The sequence below is a fragment of the Channa argus genome, chromosome 20 (genome assembly GCF_033026475.1).
Source record: "Channa argus isolate prfri chromosome 20, Channa argus male v1.0, whole genome shotgun sequence".
NCBI classification, from domain to species: Eukaryota; Metazoa; Chordata; class Actinopteri; order Anabantiformes; family Channidae; genus Channa; species Channa argus.
This window is the reverse complement of record NC_090216.1, coordinates 8,592,784-8,609,552: the sequence shown is the minus strand read 5'-3', so window position 1 is coordinate 8,609,552 and position 16,769 is coordinate 8,592,784. Positions and strand designations below refer to the sequence as shown.

Below are 16,769 nucleotides of genomic sequence, written 5' to 3'. Positions count from 1 at the left end.
GGAAAGCTACACTTTCAAAATTATTCTGAAGTATTCAGATGAGTTTGTTGATGATTCTGCCTAAATCAATAGGTAAGGCAACCATACTGTATTAACAAGTTTAAATGTTGCACCAATCTCAAGGAAGCCTTTTTCCATTTAAAAGTTTTTAAATGTCCAATTCAGTTTTTGTTTTTCCAGCCAGTTTTGTGGCTGTGGACTTATTTCACAACACATTCGATTTGTTGAAGGACTTGCTTACTCTCGAGCTCAAGGTCAGCTGCATTTACACTATGGGTTTATAATCATGTTGTGAGCTCCAGCACAACAAAACAGCAAACAATAACAGACAAGGAAAAAAAAAAACAACAACAACTAATAATTGGATCTTTGCCTTGCATAATTTTGCAAGGTAAAGATACATGTATTTCCAGCAACAGTTTCATTTGCACTGGTTAATTGTTTAAAGTATCCGAGCAAGCCAACAATGTAGAATAAAATGAAATTCACCCAAAAGGCTGGGTTGTTTATTAAGCTTTGATAGAGGCTAAAGATCAAGTCAAGACATATAGTGATTTATGAATTACTAAACAAGGCCAGATTCTGCAGCAACAACACAAACATACGCAACCTGTTCCAAACAGACTTTACTTGAAAGTTCAAATACAAACTCTGAATTAGCCTCAGTGGATGTACCACTGAGCTTCAGCACAGGACTGTTCATGTGGGAAAAAGAGAGAATTTGGTTAAGGGTCCAACCAATGGATGCATATATTGCACAAAGGATTTTGGAAAGTGACAACTTCTAACAACAGTGGCAACAGAAAGTAAGTAAACACTTTAAAACTACCTGCATTTATGCATAACTTTGTTTTAAACTATGGTCAGAAAGTTACTATAATGTATACAGAATTCAGTTTTACTAAAAACACACATCATTATTTTGATTATTCTCATCCATATTGAATATAATATTCAAAATGGAAAAATACTATGTACACATAAATGCTGCTAAAGACAGCAAATACATCTAAGTGGAGTCAGGAGTTAGCTAACCTGGAGCCTAATTATTGAAAAAAAAATAGAGATGTGAGTTAGGTTTAACTGGACTTACAAAAAAGAAAAAATATAAATATTTAGATTTTGCTTTTCACAAAAAGCACATAAACCATAACTCAAAAAGAAGAAAATACTAATTGTAAAAAATGTGGATTCACATAAAGCTGCAGGGATAGTTAAAGTGAGGCATGGGTAAAGTAATTTAAAAACTTTTAGAACTTCATAAGTCCACAGTCATTGTCTGTACAATGGGTACTTTCTGTAAAAACCTTTCCCGAGATAAAATTTCTCCAAAGACACAAAACAAAAGCTCAATAGGTAAAACAAAAGACCATAAGAACAGCTGAAGGGTTATTGGAGATAGTAAACATCTCTGTTCATGAGTCTACAACAAGCAAAATCATTCTGCATGGTTCATGCAACCAGGAAGTCACTGCTCTCCAAAAAACATGACTATGTTTCTGAGGTTTGCCAGAAATCACTTTGACACTACTCACCACAACTAACAAAAATGTTTTGTGGACTGAGGAAAAAAAGTTTGAATTGTCTGCAAGGAACACACAGCACTAAATATAGGGTCCAAATGGTGCTATACACCAACATAAAAATCAAGATCCCAAAAGGGCAATGCTAATCATTAGCACTCAATCAGGGGACCCAATGGCTTACTTCTGTAAGAAATGCTTTATGTCACTAGACAACCCATCATGATTTAGGGCGGCTTTATGATTCTTGGCCTGGCCAGTGAGGGGTTGTAGAAATAATATAACTGTGAATAACATCCTATAAAATTGTAATAAAGGGAGATAATAATACACCACAACAAATGGTATGTGTATGGTTTTATGTAAACCTCTTTCTGTCAATAGGGAATTTTTTTTTTTAAATCGTTTGTCGTTCATGTTGAAACTACTAAATCTAAATGCTTTTATGAAAAAAATTTTTTATAAAAACTTGACATGGATTATGAAAAACGCATAAATGCAGCAGATCTTTCAACAGTTTCATTCTAATTTATTAGTAATAATCTAATTTATTAACAGTTTATCTATATTTTAGATAGTTTAAGTAACTATACTAAAAGTAAATATATGTTTATTATGTGGTAATATATCGTATGTACATTTTGGGTTTTTTTAAATATAGAAAAATTATAAAGAACTTGTACTTGTACTCAGTATTAATCTATAGACTGTAAAACAATTTCATATATTACACACAAACCTATTATATTTTTTTAAATGTTTGTTTGGTTTTTGGCTTGTTCACAACAATTAGCAGACACAGGCACCTTAACACTGAGTCCACGTCGTCTAACAGCTAGAATCACTTTGACAAGATACTGTAGCTGAACTTGTTTGTTAATGGAAACTTTGTTATATTGCAGAAACATGGAGTCAATACACAAAATATAGCAAAGTGTGGTACGTAGCGATTAATTAACTATTCAAAGAGCCACCCAAATATTCAATGTTGAATTTCTGGTGTTGTCAACACCAGGTTATCACCTGTACTACCATGAGAATTTGCAAGAGCATTGTATCTAAATCTCAATCTAATATTGGATCCCTGCTCATCATTAGCACTCAATCAGGGGACCCAATGGCTTACTTCTGTAAGAAATGCTTTATGTCACTAGACAACACAACTGAAATATGACTTAATCAGGTCATGATGTGATGTTGGGATGGAAACAGTGCTATGTGTGGAATACTATCTATACCAGACCTTAAAGCGTTACACTTTTATTTTGCCATGTTATTGTAAAATATGTGTTTTTATCTTTAACTCAAACCGTAATACTTACTATACTATGCAAAAAACCTATATAACTTCATTTTTTCTGTCACTTATTTAAACATATATTTAAAACAATAATATAACATAGGCAGATAATTACACCACCTTGTTTTGTATTTTGAGTTTGTTATATTGTCTTATGATATGCACAGATGCACATTTTGGAAGACAAACTTTATCTAATGATCTGCTAAATGTTAACACTTAAACAAACATTAACAAAGATTTAAACAGGTATTTAAATACTTACAAAGTCCTTTTCAAGCTTCTCCATCTCCTGCTTGTAGCTTTTCAGTCTGCTGTTGTACATGGCTCGACTCTGGATGGGAATCTCACGCACCTCCAGGTCCATCTGCTCCAGCTAAAATTCACAATTAATCCGTTACTATAATAAACACTTCAAAAATCTTTACGGGCCTGACAGTAAGAGTTCAACTGCACAACAAAACAACAATTCAAAATATAAAATCACAAATGGCTAAACCTAGAGTTCATTTTCTTCCAAATGTACTGTACTGTATTGTTAAGGGACCAGAAAGTTAGTTCTGATAATTATAGATAGGAAAGGTGCTATAACATTTGGGCCTCTCCATTCTTTAATGATCATATTTCTGTACCAATTTATGTAAATGTTGCATTGCTAATTTTCATTAAAAAAACAGTAAATTTTTATTAGACAGAACTTGTTACAGCTCTGAAAACATGAAACTATGTAAAATAGTAACTTCAGCAGCATTAACTTTAGTATGTTGCAAAGTTGACTGTAAACAGACAATGCCTCCCGCTCACGTCACTCAGCTGTGATAAAAAAAAAAAAAGCTTTGACAGAGAAAGGCTGTTCTGTAAATAAATACAAAATCAAATATAAGGGCCGTTTCATTTCAGAGACATGCACGGGACCGACAATGTCACAGGAAAGGAAGTGAAGTACATTTGATGCATGGCTACACAGGTCTCTCAGTGGCAGATATGGAGAAAACTAATCAATGTGACATAACAAGACAACTGCAACGACAATTTGTCTCTGTCAGGTGACTTTGCTCATTTCTAAACAGCAACATGAAGACTCCCACCTCAAGAAAATGGCTTGAAATGTGTCACAGGGGTGTCACTTAAAAGCAGATTACTGGAAAGTAATCATGTGAGGAGGAAGCCTCTTTTCCACCATGTGAAGTGTGTGTGTCTGTGCGTGTCTACATGTCATGTCACCGCCAGGATAATACAAGTTGCTGTTTTCTGATGCCAGTGAAAATTGTCCCCTCCCTACTTTCACAAATTCATTATTTAGGAAATGGGAAGAGGAGAAAATTACTGATCAAAGACATACCAACTCTCTGACTTCTTCAAGCTGTTTGTCGACATTTAGAACCAGCTGTGTCTTCTCCTCTGAAAGTGGAAAAAAACAGCAACATATTGATCAGCCGACAGAGGAACAGCACATCATGACAACAACCTTACTCCCCCGCAACGGGGGAAGAGAGGGGGAGAGAGTAAACAACACACGAGGACACATTTGAAGATATATTTACACATTCTCTCCACACAATGAGCCAACATTTGATGTCTCTTAGTTATTGGCGTCTATAAGGCCTTTGTTGGTTTCCGTTGAGGAGCAGTGAGACACCTCATGCCAACTCAAAGGGAAGGGAGGTGTCAGCTTTGCTCACTTGCCAGAAGTATGAGTCCCACTCAGAATGATTAACGCACAGTTCTGCACCTCACCCCATGGCTGCTCTTCCACATTACCCATTGAAACTCATTAGGACTTGCAAGAGTTCCAAAGAAGCATGTAAAGTACGGCACATCCCCATTGTTATTTAAGGAAGCAACATCACCAATGTACACATAAAAACAGGTATATGCTGTGAAATTAGCCCTTTGCTATTTAAGTCACTCACATGAAAGGGAGAGGTTTGGTTAACCTGTTCAGAGATCAATCATCATTATATATATTAACAAAGTCAACTAAAAACATTTTAATTCAAATATTACATAAAGGCAGTTTGGAGGAGAAAGAAAAAAATTAGCCAGTGTTGTAATACGTGACCAAATATGTTTGAGAAGCAAAGGGAAATAGCAAAAATTATTAGCAGATATTTAAAATTGTCATTAAAAATGCAGTGGTAAATTTAGAAATTATTCTGTTTCAAATTGTTACAATATTAGAATTCCATACAATATACACATACACACTACACTAATCATCATGATAAACTAGATTGAAAGGTAGCAAAGCAAAAAATTTACATACTTAACTATTTCATCTTTAGATAAATAATATGAATAATACAATCAATTCATTTAGTTCCTTTTAGACCAACATATTTTCTACTGTGTCAAGTGAAAACATTTTTGTTGAAAAAGACCTCTCATAGGGCTGCATGATATACTGTTCCAGCCTCCTTTTTAAGATTTGCACATGCACAATAGCAGCAACCCTGTCTACAAACTGCAAAGCCAAATACAGTTTTCTATGAAAATAATGAAAATGTGTTGACATTTAATGTAAATGGCAAGTTGTAAATACAACCTCAATTCCAAAGAAGTTGGTATGATGTAAAATGCCCAATTAAAAACAGAATGTAATCATTTGCAAATCTCATCACAACATATTTTATTCACAATAGAACATAAACAACCTATCAGATGTTGAAACTGAAAAATATTAACATGTCATGAAAAATATTAGCTAATTTGATGGCACCAACACATCTCACAAAAGTTGGAACAGGGTGATGTTTACCATTGTGTAGCATCCCCTCTTCCTCCAACAAATGTAAATGTCTGAGAAGTGAGGAGACCAGTTTCTGGAGTTTTAGGAGAAGAATGTGGTCCCATTCTTGTCTGATGCAGGATTCTCGCTCCTCAACAGTCCTGGGTTTCTTGTTTTATAATGCACCAAATATTTTCTGTAAGTGTAAGGTCTGGACTGCAGACAGGCCAATTCAGCACCTGGACACTTCACATGCAAAGCCATGCTGTTGTGATGGATGCAGTATGTGGTTTAGCATTGTCTTGCTAAAATATGCAAGGTCTTCCCTGAAAGAGACGTTGTCTGGATGGGAGCATATGTTGCTCTCAACCCTCTATGTACTTTTCAGCAATGATGGAGCCTTTCCAGAAGTGTAAGCTGACCACGCCATAGGCACTAATGCCCCCCATACCATCAGAGATGCAGGCTTTTGAACTGTCCACTGATAACAAGCTACATGGTCCCTCTTCTCTTTAGTCCACAGGACACGGCATCCGTGGTTTCCAAAAAGAATTTCAAATTTGGATTCATCTGACCACAGAACAGTTTTCCATTTTGCCTCAGACCATTTAAATTGAGCTTTGGCCCAGAGAACAAGGCGGTGTTTCTGGATCATGTTCACAATCTTCTTTGCATGATTCAGATTTAACTTGAACAGTGAACTGTCTTCACAGACAGCGATTTCTAGAAGTGATCCTGAGCCCATGCAGTGATGTCCAGTAGAGAATTATGCCTGTTTATAGTGCAGTTCCACCTGAGGGCCCAAAGATCACACGCACCCAGCCTTGTCCGTTGTGCAAAGATTCCTCCTGATTCTCTGAATCTTTTGATGATATTATATACTGTAGAGGCGGAGGTGGCTGTAGCTCAGTTGGTAAGGCAGTCATCCACAGACCACAGGGAAAGCGGTTCGATCCCCAGTCCTGCCTGTATGTTGAAGTGTCCCTGGGCAAGACGATGAACCCCTAACAGCCCATTCCCATCCCCAGCCGTTAGAAATTGGGGAGGGTTGCATCAGGAAGGGCATTCGGTGTAAAAAACTGTGCCAAATCAACATGCGGACAATGATCTGGTGTGTATACACACACACAGTGGGATATTTAAAGACTTTGCAATTTTATGTTGAACATTTTTCTGAAATTGTTCCACAATTTTTAGATCCAGTTTGGGTAATGGGTGAACGTCTGCCCATATTTACATCCAAGATGATATGCCTCTCTGAAATGCTCCTTTCATACTCAGTCATCTTACTGACCTGTTGTCAATTAACCTAATTAGTTGACAAATGCTCCTTCATTTGTTTTTGATTAGCGGCAATTACTTTTCAAGCTTTTTTTTCCCCTGTTCCAACTTTTGTGTTGCTACCATCAAATTCATTACGAGATAATAATTTAAATTAGATGTTAAGACCTCTCAGGTTCAACATCTGATATGTTGTTTATGTTCTATTGTGAATAAATTACGGGTTGATGAGATTTCCAAATCACTGCATTCTGTTTTTATTTAAGTTTTACACATGGTCCCAACTTCTTTGGAATTCAGGTTGTATGTTGATACTAAATGTACCAATAAAATGTTACCTGACAATGCAGTTTTGAGGACCAAAACTTCTGACTTAACAGTAAAAGATGCCGCTTTGTTTTCTGGCAAAAATATGCAATCTTGCAGTGCAATATCCAGTTTGTCAATACAGCATAGTTTTTATGGTTGTGCTTAGAATAAGAGAATAATCAAGGAAGGGGCTAATGGAGAATAATATAACTGTAAATGTATGTCACTTCACACGCCGCATTATTAATATTGCTTTTACATGTTGCTCCCAATTAGTAAATTTAGCACTTCATTAATTTAAAAATGTGTTGCAGCATTATGTTTCTCAGAAAAGCTTATTTCCATCTGCAGTTTAGTGTCATAGAAACGTTAAGAGGCCATTGAAGACAGAGGAAGTCCAATCTCAATCTTCTCTCTCAAAAGTTTTTATTTCATTTCAGAAATTTTGATATAAATAATAAATGAAGAAACAGGAGCAGAACCTGCAAGGTCAGGCTCCATAGCAAATCACAAGGCTATCAGTTGTGGGACTGCCATATCATGAAAAAGCTATGCTAAGATCTTTATTTCTCAGACACGACAGGCCAACATTATCTTTAGCCAGTGCTCAAATTCATTTTTAAAACCTGTGTCCAACCTCACAATCTACACAGTAAACAGCCAGAGGCGATTCACTGAAAGGTGAGAAGGTGTTTTCTAACTCTATCTCCGGCCAGAGCTCGAGGACTGTGAAATATTTATGTATATATTTACCACAAATACAACCTGCTGACGAACAGAGGTGTTTTGTGCACTAGAGTAAGGCAAATAAAGAAGAAGTAAGGTTTGGAAAATATTGTTTACTCAAGAAAAAGTGTTCCAAATTTCAGTTGCAATGATTGACACACGATTTCTACAAACACACAAGGGAGGATTAAAAGAAAGTCATTCGTATATAATGGAACAAGGCCTAACATTTCATTTTATTATTCAAATATTTCCTGAGCCTCAGGTTTTGGGGAATGGCAACAAATACATTTAATATATTCATTTGATTGTTACATGACTGAAGACAGTCAAGGACATTTCTTTCACACACCCTGGCAATTCTTACCAATTGTCCACATATGAAATAGGGAGATACAACAACAGTAATGACAAATGTCCTTTGTCTGGTGTTATATTAATCTATTAAATGAAAAGATGTCGACCATGGGTAAAACTCAGCCATTTTTAAGGCAGAGGAATTTAATAAAGGAAAAGGATTAAAAAAAAAAATAAGAAGAAGAAGGAAATCGAAATTCAACAGTAACCCATTCCAAACCACTGCTGATAGTTGTAATGCGTGCTTTTATTTTGTACATATTCATGTTGGCTTTCTCTGATACAGGCAACAGATGGGGAGAGGACGCAATGGGGGATTACTCTAGGGAATGGGTTATGAATCTTCAAAGATGACAGCTCCAAACCAGAAATAGTCAGGTGAGGTTTTGTTATAGGCAGTAAAAAACAATAAGAAACAAAGTGTAAGTAAGTCTACTTCACAGTAGAAGTTAAATGGTTAAAAAAATTGTAGTAGTAGTAATCATAACTAAAACAACAAGTTGTAGACAATACAATTTTGACCACAACTACCACCCCATCGATTTTATCTATATTTACACATCACTCTTACATACTTAGATTAGTGCAAACCTATTGTCTATTTTACCTCAGTGTAGGGTTGTACTGTATCATTTCATCCAAGATATAATGTTATAATTCCTGCCCAGCATAAGAACTTCTTCATATTATAAATATTGCAATATTACAGCTCATGATGAGGTTTTTGCAAACCCGTACTAACAAGGGGCAAAAACAAATTAAATATCTTCCACCACCCCCAAGCACAAACACCATAGAATGTGGATGAGATTATGGAATATGTTAGAGGAGCAACAGTAACAAACTCCTTTTGCTCAGAAAGGTTTTTTACCATCTGTAAGTAAACAATGACTTGAATTAAATGTTAAGCTAATATCAACTGTAAACATCAAGACAGACTTTGACCTCTGTAAATGAAGACACAGACCAAAACAAATAGGCTTCGATGCACAGTTGGATGTTAGAACAACAATGGCTATGTAAGGAGGGGGAAAAAAAATCCATGTTAAAATGAGAATACAGTAAATAATACCCAGGAAAAATGCCTTATCAACAACACTAAATTCTAAAAATAAAACATGTTAAAAACAGGATGGGTAAAAAAAAGTGCGTCTACTTCATTAGTTATTTTAATTGGTTAATGTTCTATGTAAAGTCGGTTGTATGTAGGTATCACGCTACAGTCAACTTCATTTCTGTAACATGTAACCTGGCTTACATATAACATGAGATCATTTAATTTATCTTGGCACCTATTTTTATACCAACATATTAATTTAACAATAGCAAGACATAGCAGGACAGAACAAATAACTTTAATGGTGACTCTTTTGCATTGTGATGTCTCATATAGCACATTGAGGCAACATACAGAATACCAAGCACATAGGAATTGCAAACCCAAACCGAATGCAGCCATTATGAATGTTTTTATTACATTGTTGGTTTTCTCACCTCTGTATTATTAAATTAGAGCTTACCAGCCTATGATTGATAATGTTCTCATTAAACTCATTTTTAATTCGATACACAAAACACAGAAATCTGTCGTGTCGTGGCCATACCTTAAAATTTTCTAATATGTCCTTCATCTAAAAACTTTTTCATGATCAAAATAATTTAATTAACATGCATTGGTTGTTCCACAGAAAAGCAATGTGATACAACTAAAGGTGTATTTCCTATCAAATCTGGTCACTTATTTGACATAAGTATTTCGAGAAACAAAGCCTAAAAAAAAGGCATACACTGCTTAACTGGTAAAGAAACAGGGTACTTGCCACCAAGCTCATTACCACTTTTACACTGGCAAAATCCAATACAGACATGGTTAGCAACTGAATAAGGCAGCAAGTGATAAATGTTGTGTTATTTAGCAAGAGAAATACAGCAATGTTTCACCATATTGTGAGATAAATAGTTTACAAAAATTTTATGTTTCGTGATGAAAAAACACGAGAACTGTAAGCTAGTCTTGCTACCGTTAGCTAGCCTTCTCACTAAGACTTAGCTTATAGCTTATAGACTTAACTGATAGCTAGCAGTAGTTCAGCGATTCCAGCAAATACAGGTCTGTCTTACCTCCACTTAGTTTGGGAATTCTGCCGATTTTGTTCGTAATTTCTGCTGTAATTGTTCCAAAGTCCAGCTCGTAGGCTTCAAAGTCTGAAGACATTTTGACGTTTAGGTTTAAAACGGGGGATTTTCTGGTTGACAGTTAGCTCAGAATAATAACAACAAGGCTCGAACGGAGTCACTTCCTTGAGTCGCAGTGCAAAGTGTTCGGCGAGAAACAGGACTTTGTTTTTATTTTTCCGTTAATAAAATTGATTAAAACAGTAGGTAGAAAATATTATTCAAGTTTATTTTTTGACCAAACGTGAACAAGTTGCTTTTTTTTCTGCGTCTGTTAGGTAAATACCTTTCTCGCATCAAAACGTTTCAACAACCTGTTGTGGGTAACCGTTTCTTAAAGACAATGAGGAAGGTTACTCCCTTTTACACTGAAGAAATTGACGGAAAAAACCAAGGAAGTGGCCAGGTTCGTAATTTAAAGTGACAGCTTTTATCCCCATTCATAACATTTGTACGTTCGCGCGTACGAGTAAGAATTCATTGTATCTTTTAAACGAAACCTTGTCCTTGTTTCCTTTTTACACCTTGCAAGAATCGATCCTGTTTGTCTTGTCAAGCTGTCGCACAAGCTAACTGCTAGCTAACTAGTGTGCTACCAATAGTTAGCTCCGGTGCTACATTTTTAAACATAAATGTATTATCACTCAACATGATCAATATTACTTACGATAATGGTCTGAATATTTTTGGCTTGTGAACACGACGGACTGTTTATGTTTGCGTACATTGTCTTTTTCTTTAACTGACTTGAATTTGCTCGCTTGGTAACAAGCTAATTAAATTACTGTCGAGGTTTGTTAATTACAGTGGGTTTGAACCTAAAAACTCGTCAGGTATTACTGTAACATGCAACATGGACAACGTTTGTGTGTTATATTCATTGTGTTTTATGTGCCAGGCAATCAGCCACTCGTTCAAATTTCTTAAAGTTCTTAAACAATACAAGCATCAGAGGTATCTTTTTTTCAAAGGACGGGTTATAATAATGCATTGGTTTCAGGAAGTTGCCCTCAATAAACGTAGAGCATTATGTATGTATGCTACACTACAGCAGGTGTTTATACTGCGCACATTGAAAGGGCTCAAGTTTGTTTATACTTTGAACATTTGGTTTGTTTCTTGTGTCAACCAACCAAACAAACACAGGACTGTGACAGTTAGCAGGAACAACAACGCGTCTCACATGACTCATTCACACTTGGTATTGTCAGTATTTTATAGTTCTGAAATGTAGCGACGCGGCTTCGGATGCTTTAAACCTTATCTCTCTGTTTCTTTTTCCTAGATGGGGAATTTGAGTCTCTTACAGGGATAGTGTGCTTTAAAGACTTGCTGGAGATGATGCTGCTTTTTGCCAGGGCAAGTAACAATGGGACACAGAGAGACCCTGTGACTCAAGACCAGGCCTATTGCTGGGTACTCAGAAGTCGAGAAAAGATATGTGCATCGTCTGCACCGCTGATTTTGCGAGATAGCAGAGGAAAAAAGTAACGTTGAAGCTTGATCTCACATTTCAGGAACTCAACAGCCAAAATACTAGTAGTAACCTTGATGTAGAAAAATGAACTTCCTGTCTACTTTTGTGACATTTGAGAACCTCTATGAGATTCGGAGATTGTGCCACTGGGGGCCAGTCATAGCCCTATCTGTCATTGCAATATGCTCCACCATGGCAATTCTGGACTCCATTATCTGGTACTGGCCACTAGACACTACAGGAGGCAGCATTAACTTCATCATGCTCATTAACTGGACTGTTCTCATCCTGTACAACTATTTTAACGCTATGTTTGTTGGACCTGGATATATTCCTCTTGGCTGGAAACCAGTAAGGATAAACTCCTATTCATTTTTTCACTTATGGTGGTTAAATAATATAATGAACTGTTTTGAAATGTGTTCACCAAAAAAGCACAGCTTACTCATAACAGTGTTACATCAGGTTTCTTATTTGTTTATCCCAAAACAGGAGAATCAACAGGATACCCAGTACCTACAGTACTGCAGAGTGTGCCAGGGGTACAAGGCCCCCAGATCCCACCACTGCCGCAAGTGTAACAGGTAACTACAGTTATTACCAAAGTAAGAATGAGTTTTCTCTTTTATATGAGATGAACTTGACAGTGACACTAAAGAAAAGCACTGAGCTATCTCCAGCTCAGTGGTTTGTGTCTTCTACTTTTGAAGAAGACACAACCACTACTTTTATGGCTCATTGCAGCTGAAAACAACTAACCAAAACAAAGAGTGAGATTTACTCCTCTCCCTTACTTCCTACAGGTGTGTGATGAAGATGGACCACCACTGCCCCTGGATTAACAACTGCTGTGGCCACTTAAACCACGCTTACTTCACCAGTTTTCTGCTGCTGGCTCCATTGGGCTGTTCACATGCTGCCATCATCTTCATTATGACCATGTATACACAATTGTATGAGAGGGTCAGTCAGCTCCTTACCCTATTAGACCTATGACCAGCCTGTTATAAGCTCTTTTTTTCTAGGCAAAGCTGCCTCATCGTTTCATAATTTTATGCTGCTATTGGCAGACATTCCTAGCTGCTTTGTTTTACTCTCTGCAGATATCATTTGGTTGGAGCACCGTGAAGATTGACATGAGTGTAGTGCGTCAAATCCAGCCCCTCATGCCCTTCAGTGTGCCTGCCTTTGCTGCCACTCTCTTTGCCCTAGGCTTGGCACTGGGCACTACTATTGCCGTTGGCATGCTTTTCTGCATACAGGTACATTTTTTTCATAAGATTGCACTGAGGTATGCAATTTGCACAAGAATAGACTGTGATATATACTATGATAAGCTTAAAATTCACCTTAGAAATTTGGACTTGTATTGTGAGTTTCGTTTGTGACATGAACTGAATAGATTACATAGCAACACATTTGGATTATGTTTTTCTTATAACAGTCATATAACATTTAAATTAACAAACATGTGTTACAAGAGCAGTTGTCCAGAAAGATGCTAATTGAACTTTGCTACAGTAGTTCACAAAGAAGCTGCCTTCGATCCAAGATTCTGACATTCAAAAAAATAAAAGATAGTCCCCGTCCACATGCAGGAGAAATTAGATTTCTAATTCTAATTTTAATATTTGAAGGAAACGTATAGTAAGTTGGTTCTGATAAGCAAACATTTGATCTTTTTCAGATGAAAGTCATTCTTCGAAATAAGACCTCGATCGAGTCCTGGATTGAGGAAAAGGTGAATGTTTGGGGTTTTTCAACTTTGTTTTGGATTTAGTTTAGAATTAACAACTTATTTACAGTATATCATTAATGTGCTTTAGTTAAAAATTGTACTTTTATGACCAACTCACACATATTCCAGAGCCACCTGTCAGCACACTGTTGTATGCCAATGATTACAGAAACTTGACATCACTCCCATGCACCTGATACATACGCACATTATCGTTGTCCCTGTCATTTCCATCAGGCCAAAGACAGAATACAGCACTACCAAACAGGGGAGGAGTTCATCTTCCCTTATGACCTCGGCAGCCGCTGGCTGAACTTCAAGCAAGTCTTCACATGGTCAGGGATGCCCAAGGGGGGTGGCTTTGAATGGCCAGTCTATCCCAAGTGCCACCAGCACACCTTAACTGTAGGTTCATGTTTTTATGCATTGCTTTTGTTTTAGTCACTGTTATTATGTGCACAGTAGAATGTCTTTATAGTATTGAAACATATTCTTTGCATTTAAGGAAAAAGCTCTTAGCTACTAGGTGCTTAGTTAAGCAGTGAGATAAAGTTGCGTTGTCAAAAAATAGTGGATTTAATTGTGTTTTTGCGCTTTAAACAGATTGAGCAACTGAAGCAGAAAGCTGATAAACGAGTGAGAAGTGTAAGTATATAACTCATATTGTGACATTTTAACTAAACTAAAATCTGTATATTTGCTGCTTGTTTACACACAATTAATTGTGCTATTTTATTCCAGTGAAACAGTGGTTTAACAAAAGTGTGTTTGTTTGTTTTTGCAGATTACTGTATGTCACCTTAACAGATGACATTGTCTGATTTTAGGATGGTATATAGAAAGTCTACTCTTTTCATTCCTGTCCAATTGTTTAAGCAGGGAATTCATTTCTATTTTCCACTCTTATATATGCTGAGTCACATTATAATTTAATCACTTTCATGCTTCTACAACACGTTTAGATTTAGTGTTTAGGTCAGTCAATTTTTACTGAATGTTTTCCCAAATATAATTTGCAGCAAAACTGAGCTTGTAAGATGCAGGTTATGTTCAAAAATGTACTAACTCTTTGGTCACCTTAACATAACATTAATACCACCACGCCTGCATTGCCAGTAGAGCAATAAAGAAATGACCAAAGAAAAACAATTTTCTTCTGATCTAACAAAACACAAGTGAAAAAGCTTGAATTGTTGAAATATCAGAACAAAGTAACTGCACCTAATAAAATAAGTGCAGATAGTCAAATGTTTTATTCAAATAAGATTAAGCGTCATGTCTTCATAAACCCATACTCTGTCTATGTCTGTCTTGTCAAAATTCAAGTCGTGGTCAGGGCAGTAGAGTAACCATGTATCTTTATTGTATCTGCTAGCAGGTCCAGTACAGGGCAGTTGAGAAGTATAATGGTGCTTGCTGCCCTATCAGCAAGGGTCTCCAAACCTTTTTCAGAACCCCTTGCACCGAGGAGCCCAGGATCCCCCTCTGCAAGGGGGACATCATCCTGGCCACCCGAGGCACCAAGTAAGTTTGTACTCATATTGGCTGTCTGGACTGATTAACTTTGCTTCGAGTTAGGGATTTATTATATAATATATAAGTAATGGACTAAAACTGTATTGTTTTTGTCCATGTGACTTCTTAGATGGTGGATGTATGGAGACAAAGTTTTGAGTGAGGAGCAAATGAGAGGTAAGAACAAAAACGACAGGATGCTTTTGGTGTGGTTTAAGTTAAACTTTTACATTCAGTGAACCTCATTTTGTTTGGGCTTCAGCAGGAGAGCGTGTAAGGGGATGGTTTCCAAGGCGATGTGTGGAGAAGTGCCATTATGACACAGCTGCCAGTGATAGCACCAGCGACAAGAAAGTAAATTGAAATGTATTTCAACTCGCTTTATGTAAAGCAGAGGAGTTAAACTGAACATGAGGTAACTGTTCGTGTTCGTGAACATACGTCCGCTGAAGATGTCATGCCTGATGCTGCAGGTTCAATTTCTCACATTTCATTACCAAGCTGAAATTTTAAAGGCAAGATATTTCTCTATATTACGTAGCACAGAGGAGGGCTACAGAGCTCATGAGATGAACTGGTCCAATGGCTTCAGTTTGATTCCTCTGTCCAAAAGTAAAACCCAGCAAGAGTCTTAATTTTCAACAATTGCAACCAGGCTTTTTATGTGACTTCAATGTGATTACATGACTTTTTACTTGAATCGGGTGTTTTTACTTTTGTTGTTGATGTACTTTTTTTGCTACTTATGCAATGCCTATGCCCAGCTAACCCCGGGGCTTCGTCATGCAACTCTTTCTACAGTATGGAGATAACACTTAATTTCTTTTTATTATTTTTGTAAAAACCAATTGTTGGCCTCAAAGTGTAAATTGAAAATAAAAATGAATTTGCAACCGGTACTATCCACAGTCCTTGTGATTGCTACAAATTCCTGTGTTTACCACATGATTATATGTTTAGGAGTATAACTATAGGACACTGCTAATTAGATGTATTCTTAAGTAAATTGCCACATTCTTCAGGTGTATAATTGTTTCCTTTGTGGTTTTAATTGGAACTATTTAGAAAATCAGTTTTAGGTAATTTCTAGTAATGTCTGCAAGTATTCAGACACATTAAAGTTACAGTGTTAAATTTAAAGAGATACTGACTTAGAAATGTTTGCAAATTTATTGGAAAACTGAAATCTGTCATACTATTTAAATCTTAAGTTTCAGTACTGTGAAGAGACCAAATGGCAGCAGCTAAACTTATGAGTCTTCTAGGTTAAGTCTCTCAAGAGCTTGTGCTGAATGCACTGCACCGTTGTATGGTTGTGCTGAAATGTGAACCCTTGACCATTGTTGGGTCACTTGCAAACTGGAGCAAGTTTCCTTCAAGAATGTCTCTGTGTTTGGCTGCTACAGCCTTTCCTCAATACTAGTCTCATTGTCTCTGCTGCTGATAGGCAACCCCATAGCAATGACGGTATGAGCCAGCTGAACATTAGCCTACCTTTGGGATTTAGTCACTACACTTTTTTTAATTTTAAAGCAACTGCTAACCGAAAATGTGAGCAAGTCAATGAAAATATTAAGCTGAAATAAAATTTTGCATTGGTGCTTCTTTGATAACATATCCACTTATAAACAACATTTACA

General features: G+C 36.6%; 2 protein-coding genes across 11 annotated transcripts in view; one reads left to right on the top strand and one right to left on the bottom strand.

Annotated features, from left to right (window-relative positions):
- The window catches only part of vti1a (vesicle transport through interaction with t-SNAREs 1A), a 111,177-nt gene extending 100,604 nt beyond the window's left edge, over positions 1–10,573 (bottom strand). For all 5 annotated transcript variants that reach the window (XM_067487327.1, XM_067487325.1, XM_067487329.1 and 2 more), the window contains exons 1-3: positions 10,346–10,573; positions 4,166–4,224; positions 3,089–3,199 (exon numbers count right to left, since the gene is read on the bottom strand). In XM_067487327.1, the coding sequence (XP_067343428.1) occupies positions 3,089–3,199; positions 4,166–4,224; positions 10,346–10,439 (264 nt within the window). In that variant the 5' untranslated portion in view covers positions 10,440–10,573. The remainder of the gene's footprint in view (positions 1–3,088; positions 3,200–4,165; positions 4,225–10,345) is intronic.
- On the top strand, positions 681–16,028 carry zdhhc6 (zinc finger DHHC-type palmitoyltransferase 6). 6 transcript variants are annotated; one of them, XM_067487319.1, is made up of 12 exons: positions 692–806; positions 8,511–8,602; positions 11,685–12,227; positions 12,369–12,460; positions 12,680–12,839; positions 12,980–13,138; positions 13,564–13,617; positions 13,852–14,019; positions 14,218–14,259; positions 14,990–15,138; positions 15,260–15,306; positions 15,392–16,028. In XM_067487319.1, the coding sequence occupies exons 3-12, from the start codon at positions 11,961–11,963 to the stop codon at positions 15,490–15,492; spliced, it is 1,239 nt and encodes a 412-aa protein (XP_067343420.1). In that variant the 5' UTR covers positions 692–806; positions 8,511–8,602; positions 11,685–11,960; the 3' UTR covers positions 15,493–16,028. The 6 variants fall into 6 exon arrangements, with proteins under 6 accessions (XP_067343421.1, XP_067343420.1, XP_067343422.1 ...); XM_067487320.1 differs by lacking the exon at positions 8,511–8,602 and having other exon boundaries at positions 681–806; XM_067487321.1 differs by lacking the exons at positions 692–806; positions 8,511–8,602 and adding an exon at positions 10,657–10,805 and having other exon boundaries at positions 14,993–15,138.
- The last annotated feature ends 741 nt before the right edge of the window (positions 16,029–16,769 follow it).

Excerpts from the sequence above, each read along its gene's own strand:
- zdhhc6 (XM_067487320.1), top strand. The coding sequence starts at position 11,961 with ATGAACTTCCTGTCTACTTTTGTGACATTTGAGAACCTCTATGAGATT. Across the intron at positions 13,618-13,851 it reads AGTCCTGGATTGAGGAAAAG|GCCAAAGACAGAATACAGCA; the intron begins GTGAATGTTTGG and ends CATTTCCATCAG. Across the intron at positions 14,020-14,217 it reads GCCACCAGCACACCTTAACT|ATTGAGCAACTGAAGCAGAA; the intron begins GTAGGTTCATGT and ends CGCTTTAAACAG.